The sequence below is a fragment of the Anoplophora glabripennis genome, unplaced genomic scaffold (genome assembly GCF_000390285.2).
Source record: "Anoplophora glabripennis isolate ALB-LARVAE unplaced genomic scaffold, Agla_2.0 scaffold175, whole genome shotgun sequence".
Lineage (NCBI taxonomy): Eukaryota > Metazoa > Arthropoda > Insecta > Coleoptera > Cerambycidae > Anoplophora > Anoplophora glabripennis.
Genome location: NW_019416926.1, coordinates 1 through 10,072, shown reverse-complemented (window position 1 = coordinate 10,072; position 10,072 = coordinate 1). Strand labels below are relative to the sequence as shown.

The 10,072-nt window shown below is 31.1% G+C and overlaps 1 protein-coding gene and 1 long non-coding RNA gene across 3 annotated transcripts; one reads left to right on the top strand and one right to left on the bottom strand.

Moving 5' to 3' along the window:
* The first annotated feature begins 2,120 nt into the window (after positions 1-2,120).
* Positions 2,121-5,843, top strand: LOC108904783. 2 transcript variants are annotated; one of them, XR_001964244.2, is made up of 6 exons: positions 2,121-2,165; positions 2,573-2,871; positions 3,100-3,282; positions 3,460-3,752; positions 4,085-4,205; positions 5,032-5,843. It is a non-coding gene; the product is annotated as an uncharacterized LOC108904783 (long non-coding RNA). The 2 variants fall into 2 exon arrangements; XR_001964243.2 differs by having other exon boundaries at positions 4,085-4,248.
* Positions 5,844-8,568: 2,725 nt separating this feature from the next.
* On the bottom strand, positions 8,569-9,396 carry LOC108904782 (probable small nuclear ribonucleoprotein Sm D2). The gene has a single exon (XM_018707458.1). It carries the CDS (start codon positions 9,274-9,276, stop codon positions 8,923-8,925), a length of 354 nt encoding a protein of 117 aa, XP_018562974.1. The 5' UTR covers positions 9,277-9,396; the 3' UTR covers positions 8,569-8,922.
* Positions 9,397-10,072: the final 676 nt, after the last annotated feature.

The following is a 10,072-nucleotide window of genomic DNA, read 5'->3' as shown; positions in this document are numbered from 1 at the left end:
CACGTTTTACTTTTAAAGATTTCAGTACCTAAAAACGCCAGAAATTTCACTATTTCTCGGCCAATACAATTTACAATAAACCAACTCTGTGTTTTCGCTTTCATTTTCAAGGGTAGCGACACCTGTGACAAAGTATACAAACTAATTATACCTACAAATTCTTGTTTGAGATAGAAATCACTAAAATTCTGGTTTAAGTATAGAATAAACATGGAGTCGTGTGTAAAATGTTGTCATCTTACTTGAGGACACAAATTATAGAATTGTTAATAAATATTAATCTGAAAATTAAATACAAATGATCCTAAGTGTCCGTTCTAGTGAGTGAAGTAGTTTGGTTATTGTGCCTGACCTAGTTCCGTCGTAAATCCAATATATTGGCAGACTAACAGTATGGTTAAAATTGAGGTACTTTGGCATTTATTTAAATTATTCTTCTGTTCTCATGAGCATTGAAATTTATTTCACTCACTAGCGGGAACCATTGCGAATACATTGATATATAATAATATTCAATTATGTTAGTTTCTTCGATGATTTGTGTCCTCATCTGAAGCTCTGTTACAGGGTAAAAATATACATACTAAATCGCCCCCTTAATGAATGGTCTATTAAGCCATGAAAAAAAAACTATATTGTTGCATTTAATTTTTTTAGTAAACGGAGACAATTACAAAACTTTTCTCATCAGCGTCGTTTACCGTTGCCCAGGAAAATAATATTTTTATTCCCATATCATAAATATAAATTTTATTAATAGTTCTTTAAAATGAGCCATCGTTTATTGAAATCGATTAAGGCGTTTAGAAGTTATGACAATATAAAAATTTCAAGATGGCGTCCTTCATACTGGCTTGCTATGATAATAACAAAAAAAAAGCTTAAACAACACTTGTGAAGGATTTATACAGGGAGACTAGACAAGGAGTACGAACTTATACGGGAAAATTGACAAAATTTGTCCAAGAAATGGCAGAAGTTGGGGTGGCGCTAGTGTTCCATGTGACCCAAGTGAATGTAGCATAATAAATACGAGTGAAGTAAGCAAATAACCAATTTTATTTTATAAATGAGTTTAATAGATATATCGGGGAGGTATACTAACCTAAAAACTAGAAGTCAAGTCAATAATTATTATAATTTGTTTTTATAATGGTAAATAAAAAATTTCGAAAATAATTTAACGATACATATGGAACACTAGCGCCCTCTTATTTTTGTAAGATTTTTGTTTACATGGAGTTCGGGCTCCTTATATAGTCTCCATGGATTTATATCTAAAAGGTGTATTTTCAACTTAGGTTATATTGGCGAAATTTCGAAAATCCGACAATTTTCTGTAATACTGTAGCAGTTGCGCCCCCTAGCGGTGAAGTTACAAACTTGCAAATATTGTAAATAAATTTCTTTTGGCAGTATTTGTTGATGGAATTTTTATCCCATAATCGTAGCACTTCTAGTTTCCTCATATACATACTATCTATATACCATGAGTTTTGTTTGGATCTTGACCGGAAGGAATGCCTCATCGCTCTGTCCTTGCCCAGTAAACAGGGAATGGTGCGCATGCATTAGAAGCAGATGCTGTGGCGGGAATGTGACAATTTCGCTAGATACAATAAGCAAAATGTCACAATCTAAGCAATGGAAAATTCGTAGTAAGGACCACAGCCGTCTTGCTCTCTTCACTAGTTCATAATTTTGTGTGCAGGGTATGCGCATTGGGTTCTAATTCCTCGGGAGAGACAGAAAAGTATCTCCTTGGGGGCTTTCATTTTGGCAAAAATAGTAGCTATTAGCAACTTATATCAGCATATCAGTTCAGAGTAACTCTAAGCTGCTATTAGCTATTAATAGCTACTATTTTTGCCAAATCGAAAGGCCCTCTTTTCTCCGGACAATTCCGTACACAGGGGCCCATGGGGGTGAAACTAGAATGGGGATATAAGCAACGTGACATCACTTCCGGCCTGACAGGTTTTTATGATTGGTGGCTGACAGCCTGCTGGATGACGATTGGACCCTGACAGATTTATTTAGTTAACCATTGGTTCTTTTCAAATTTGCCGCAAAATATTCGTAAATCGGAAACAGCGCGATCCAGAATTTCTGTCATCTGTCGGAAATATGTCGGTTTTGTTTTTTGTTTTGGTGTGAATTTCAGGGTAAGTTGTAAATTTAAATTTTGATTATTATTCCTATGTTTATTGTCTAGATTATCCAACTTTTGAAAATAATAAATGACATTTTTAGAAATGCATTTGTTTATATATTTCATAGGAAGAAAAACATTAATACCTATTTATGCTTCCATTTATATACGTAAAAAATACGTTATATTAACTTTCAATAATTTTCTTCTCACACAAAATATTAATCTTTTGTTAATAAAATCTATTACGGTATTGAAATGACAATCCATTTAGTGTGATTTGTTTTAATTTAGTTCAAACATTTGAGAATACAAAAATATAATTTTAATAAAACTTAAATGGAAGTATCTTTAACAAATGTGATAGTAATGAAATTAAAAACTTCGTTTTAACAATAATTTAAAGAAACTTATTTACAGATATTTATAATACCACGTTCATCAGCGATTAGATTAAAATAGAAAAGAAGTGGAATATAGTACACTGTATTGTATCACGGCTATCCAAGGGTGTGAAGTAGAATTGGAATGTAAGCAGTGCAATGTCCAGCCTCGCTTCCAACCTTTGGTTCTTGACAATTCATTAGACAGTAATTAGTTCCTGACAAATTGTTTATCATCACATAGCTGGAGTAGTTTTCCAGAAGTAGTACAGCAATTAGTTTCTATCGTCTGACTTAAATTTCTTTTACTATGATGGCAAGAATGCAAATTATAAGGTAAGTTTTATATCATTTATTATATATGGCAAGCACTCGGGCAAGCACCAAAGCGATTATTTCTAAATGATAATAAACTTTTTTAGAAATAAATTGTAATTTTAAATAATTTACATTAGATTCAAAGCAACCAACACCGTTAGTTTCATGCATTTACGTACCTACTACAAAATACATTACATAATAATTAACGTATGAACGCATAAAGTAATGGACATTTTTTTTTAGGTTGGCTCGAGTTGTAATCTAGACAAAAATTCTCTAAGACAGACAGTTATTGATACATATGCTATATGAACTTACAAGAGACACAATTCAAGGCTGTTCTAAAAAATATTTACAGAGTATTGCTGGAAAGAATACCATAAAGTTGGAAGACCTAACGAGAAGGCTAACATAGTTAATATTTTGGTGAGTATTAATAATTATTACTGATCTGATGCATACAATTTATTATCCACTTAAATATATTTGATAAAGAAAAATATGTTTATGTTTTATATTTTGCAATAATTTGCAATATTTTTCTGATGGAATAAACTCCAAAGTAATATATGTAATTATTTACTAATGCAAGCATCTTTGTAGATACTGTTTTCAAGTGCAATATTTAAGAGAAGCAAAATATGAAGAATTATTAGCAGGAAACTGAAAAATTCAAGAAAGAACATGTTCACTGAATGATAAAACCTCTGTGTTTCAATATCATCAATGTTGTCGATTACCACAATATTTAAGATACGGTAGCTGTTGTAGAGCATAGTATCGATTTTAGTTAAACAGAGAAGAAAAACATATCAATAAATAATTCTTTCCTGCCTGCCAGAAATAATCAAGATTCTCTATCGACTTGATACTCGAAGTTCCAGACCAAATGTCTGGTAAGCTTATATTGTCGTTACGTCTTCAAAATGTGACGTGCATATTTTCAGTAAAACGCGTTAAGTTCTGCACATTCGATAAACAACATCAAAACGCATAATCTGTTAAAAAACAGCAATCTTATTTTTTACAGAATTGCGACTGTCTGCGGTAAAATAAAAAATAATTGTAATTCTTGAATAAAAAAGTCAAGAAACAGTTTCTTAACTCCACTGAACAATTTGATGAAGGTCACGTCATATTTTGAAGACAGCGACGAAATATTTTTCTTATTCAGTAATTTAAAATATTCTATAAAATTTGTGGTCAGTAAAAAAATTCTCTTTTGCAGTATACTTGGCATTTGAAAAGAAAGACTTCCTTCTGAATGAAATATAATGGATATTAAGCAAATGAAATTTGTTGAAGTTCTTGAGATGTGGACATATAAATAGTAATGGACTTTTTGGGGAGTTCTATGACGAAATAGGATGATGCATAAAAAGAAATGTCCTAGTACTATGTTTAATTAGTAGTTAATACTTTTATAATTATTCTACTCTAATTGATAATCAATATCTATTAGGGTTGCCAGATTGCCAGCTATCGATTACCGAACACCAGTGGCGGCTCGTGCTATATGAAAATGGGTGGGCACAACTTAGTTATGTATGTTTTGGGAGTGGGATCACAGAAGACAGATGCACAGGCAAAACAAAAAAAAAAACACAACACTTGCAAAATGTGATCTGTTCATTTGTTGAAACTTGTCAATGAAATGGCAAGGCAGTTTATTGTTTAACCCTAGATACAAACCTTCGCATATGGCATGGAGCTACCGCTTACAACACCAGTTCCTTGAGGTACAAGTTACCAGATGACGATGGTACCTAAACCTATTTACTAGAATTACCGAACAAATTTGTGTTCGGTTTGCCTTTCATTCCGGACACGAACAATTGAGTTAATTACCGAACAGTCCGGACGAAATCCGGACGGTTGGCAACCCTAATATCTATTGAAGATTTTGAAAACGTTTTAAACAAATTTTTATAACTTATTTAATCCATATTTGTCTTGTACATATTAATATTTTTAACTAAATCATATATTTAGTAAATAAACTTGATAGTGTTATATCTCTCTTTAATATATTTCTTCCATTTTTTTATCAGCCTGAAATTGTTAGCGTAAAGTAATAAATAACTAAAAAAATAAAAAGTAAATATTGTTCAACTTTGTATAATAGGACCTCATTTCTGTATAACTACTGATAATTTGTTTTTAATTTTTTTTCAGTGAAGGCTTTGGAGAACATTAAGAGAAAATTAATAATGGTTAGGAAATAAAATGTTTCAAAACGGAATACGAGAGTAGAAAATAGTTGGCGATAATGTTTGATATCCGAGTTGTATTGTATCTTTAAAAATATGATTGTCACTATAAAATTACAATCTCTATATATCTATAATTCATGAGTAAAATTATAGAGAATAAAATTATTTTCTGTGGCTGTATTATATTTTCATATATGTTTGTTTTTACGTTAAAATTGTATATTTTAAAATGTTATATATTTATAAGAAAATAGCTGTACACACAAAATTACAAGGGAGGCATATCTTAATTTAAGGCTTGGTTTTTAAGGTGTTGACGAACATCGACAATGACAACTAGTGATCGTTACCAGAATATATTACAATGAATTTAATTAAAGCGTTTTTTAATGCCAAATGTTAAATATCCATCACCGGGCAATCATTGCTGGGGTTTATCCACACCATAAATCTCAGTTTTTATTAACTGCCTACATTTGAATTATAACTCTGTAAGCACTTAGGGAGTGTGACTTTGTTTAAGAGGTGAATTTGTGGGACAAGTGAAGTGAAATCCCGGAATATCACACGAGTTGCATAAAATCATATATCGTAAAGTATGTAATATCAAATGTGATTTTTTTCTAATTTTGACAAAAAATTAAAGCTTAGCTTTAATTCTCTTACTTCATAAATCTTAATTCAGTGAGATAAAATCTAAATTAGTTTTGAAATTCATTTTGAGAAAGATGTCAGTATAGAAAAATGTAATAATTAAAAATGTTTTCACACGATTGAGATTATTTTATTACTGTCAGATGCTTGACAAGCCCTATAAGTAGAATTTACCATGTAATAATTTGTAATGTTAACTATACACATGCAGAAAAAATCGTAGTTATTTGTTAACGTTTAAATTGTTTTGCAATTTTTAAATACATTTTCATGAAAACATTTTTCAATCGTGAAAAAAAATAAATATAAGATATGTCTCCTAAGTGTATAATAAATTCTCGGAAATTGAAAAAATTCTTGGTTTCACATTGTTTTTTCAAAGATTTCCTCGAATTTGTTATAAGGCATTTACCAACCTGTTGTTTAATCTCTTGAACGCTTATGATGTATATAATTGGCATGAGCAAAGTCAATAAATAAATAGTGATTATGACGGATATATACGCTGCTAAATAATTTGTGTCTGCTTACGATGGAAAAGTTTGCTTGTGCATATCTATTATCTATGAAGATCGATAGCTACTAGTGTGGTATAAGTTGTTTTGTTCATAACGGTGTAGATCTTTGAACGGGAATATTATTGTATCTCGTATGTTTCACGAGTTTTACATACATATTTATAACGATTTAGCAAATATATTAACTGAAATAGAGTCAGAACCGCTTGAGGTTATGTGTACATATTCAGGTATTGCTTGTCCCATTTTTCCGTTTACCGGTAACACGAGAATCCGAATTCCTTCTCTATATACTGATTGCAAGAATTATATGTATTTGCAACAATTTTAATATTATATTTGTTCTGTTTTTATTTTCTTAGAATTTAAATGCAGTATACTGTTTGTGACGACCACAATTCTATTGTAAACTGAATATGACGAATATGCTAGGGCAAAAAGGGATAACGCCAGCAAAGAGTGCACTTCTCGTAACGGATCAAGGCGTTCAAGAGGTTAATGTACTATGTAATTCATGTGTATTCTAATAATTTTGTTTGATTATGAACTCTCCCCGTGTTCATATAATTTACGTGTACCTATTTTTTCTATAACTTTTCATTAAAAATCGTTACATTTAAATATATTTTCAATAATACCTAGTAATTTTACCTATCTCAGCAGGTAGTATTTCTGACGCCAATAATTGATGTAATTTAAAGTAAACAAAATTGTGAATATGAATTTATTAAATTCATTGTTAATATCAGCATTTTTCAAATGTTTTGTTGGTATTATAACTGAATTTATGAACTCATATTTAATATCAATATTTTTACTTTAAAAATTATTTCGGTTATTTGTGACAGAAATATTACTTGCAATCCTTTATTACAAGCCACCCTGTATAATAAAAGCGAAATGACCCCGTCATTTATCATCAAGGCCGGCCTGCCATCGAAGGCCTTTTTAGTTCACCCTGACGGCCGGTAGTTTCGCTACGGTTCTGTTTCTCTCTTTTTCTTAGGTGCTCCGTTTTCTTCTATTATATATTTTGTGCAGGGGCCTATAGCCGGCTCTACCAGTAATATAGATAATATGTATATGAGTCTCCTATATACAGCCGCTCGATACCGTCAATGGATCACCCTGTATAGGTACCTACCTAGTTTGCTTTGATTTCTAATGGTTACATTTTATTTAAATTATATTTCTAAAAAAGAATATTTTGGTGAAATGATCAGTTGCACTTGCAATTTATTCAAACATATTGTACCTATCTATAGGCCTATTTTAAATTTACCTATAAGCTAACTCAAAAATGCCCTCTATTATCCGTTAGAGTTTGACTATAAAAACTTTGTCTCCTATATAGTACGAGTAGTGTACCTATGTGAATTAATTTCTTTCAAATAGTGGTGTTAAATTATTAAAATTTGTTAAATAATACTCTAGGTACATACCATTTATGAAGTCAAATTAATATAAATTATTTTTTAATAAAATTGCCAATTTTAAATATCGTATAATTCAAACTTAAACAATGTCAACTATTTTCAAGCTACTTGCCTAATTACTTGAAGTGGTTGGACTATACCTCTTGGGTACCTAGCATATCTCAGTCAAAATTGAATATAAACTGGTTTAGCGACTGTCTAAATGTAGGTATATGCAAATAATCGGTTTAGACTCTAAACTTAGTGATTAGTATTTGTGATTGGAAATACAGATATGCAAAAATTCACTCCATTTTGTTGTGACGAATTGGTGGTGGAATGAAAAAAGCACATATGGGTGAAAATGTAGCCAACTCAAAGAAATACTCATTGCATTTTAGTGTTATTAAGAGAACTGGTGGATGAAAACAAAGAGATTCACATATGCGAGATGCTATTTCCATTAATGTAGTTACAAATTATATCGCTGCTGGAAACAGTTACAGAGGTTTACAAAGAACATCTTATTTTTAATAGCTAATTTAATAAATCTTCTCACTTCTCACTATACAGACATGTCACTTGCACTTGTTTAGTTGTCAGTTAGCAGGTGTATTAGTGAAGGGGGATAAATACTTATGCAAGTAAATAAGAATTGTTTCTATTCACATGATTAAGTAATCAAAAGTTTACTTTCTGAAGTACTAAATGAGGACATTCAACTATACCAGTAATTAAATACAGTTACTTGATTTAGTAACTAGTGTTAACTACTATATAGTTAAGTTACACATGTATGTGTAACTTAACTTTTAAAGATCCCTTCTTTTTGTTTATTTTATTGTAGAAAGTTAATTCTTCAAGTACAAATAAAAACACTTATTGAGAAATTTTTAAAGAAAAAACGTAATATAGCAAAGTATGACAAATATTTATTATCCATATAAATTAACATTACATTATTTAGAAACAAAAAAACGCCTTTTATTTAGTAAACACTGGTTTAAAATTCACACTATATCATTGTCCTGATTCTCTGACGTGAATATTTTCCTGTTTATTTATAATTTTGAATTTGATATATATTTTCAATTATTAATGAGTTATTTTTCCTTTGCACCATTGTCTATAAATTTGTTTATCTTGTTTGTATTTCTACATTTAATAAAAATATGAAAATATGAGAAATTTGTACCTACATTTTTATATTTTCGTTAGTTACAAATTACAGAACTATAATTGATATTAATTTGAACATAATAAATATTAGTTCGCAGTAGCAAGGGGATTTCGCACAACTAAAATAACAGCGTCTCCTCTAAGGAACATTTTAGATATAAAGCGATCTTTATTTACAGGTTTAGCTTTCTTCTTGCCTTTGCCAGGGCGAGGTAGTTCAGTCCACATTTCTTTAACATTTTCCAATACCATATTGCAATGTCGATCAAATGCTTTTACACGACCTAATAACTTTTTATTGTTTCTACAATTTATAAGTACTTGGGTATTGTTTTTTACTGACTGCGTTAAAACTGATAAAGGTCCGGTATTAAATTCCTCTTCTTCCCTGGCTTGTAATTCTTCAGCAGTCATTTCTGATTTCGGTTTTGTTAAAGCCATTTTCTCAAATAAGTTTGATTACACGATTCATTAAACACATCTATTTTTTTTTAAGACCAACTGCTAGGTTAAGATCGTAAAATAAGTAGTAAGTACCGGCATTACCGGCAAACAAGCGGCAATAACTGAACACTGAACACAACCCAAACACAACCGCCATTATTCTATGGCTAGAAATTGGCCTCAATGATTTGGGATCGAGGGGGATTATCCCTCTTTATCCTGCCTCATCTCGTGTAGGCCTGGANAAATTTTTATTTATTAAATACATATCTTTTTACTTGAAATTTACGAAAATGTGTTTCGTGAACAGTGTTAATTGTTCATAACAGATGTTCTGGAAAGCTAAATAAAATATACAGAGTTCTACGTAGTGTTATCTGAAATATCCAGGTTAGAATTTTGAAATTTTTTTTTTTCGAAAACTAGGTTCGACCGCACAAAAAAAAATTCAGATTCATGTTCAGCACCATCAAAAATAGGGGGGTAGACAAAATTTCGTGAAAATTGGAGGTGGTGCCACTAAAGTAAATAATTACCGGTATAAGCACAGAAGAAAGAGTATAAGTGAGGTTATAGTTACATATACAATAATAAAACCATTAGATATATTATGAATGAAAATATGAGAACGGAAATCGTAATAACTGTCAGTCGCGCCACGCGCGCGCGCGCCATTCCATGGCTAGGAATTGGCCTCGATGATTTGGGATCGAGGGGGATTATCCCTCTTTATCCTGCCTCATTTCGTGTAGGCCTGGACAGCCTTCGTAGGTGGGCCCCATCCGTCGTCTAC

Coding starts and splice junctions, on each gene's coding strand:
- LOC108904782 (XM_018707458.1), bottom strand. CDS start 9,276: ATGGCTTTAACAAAACCGAAATCAGAAATGACTGCTGAAGAATTACAA.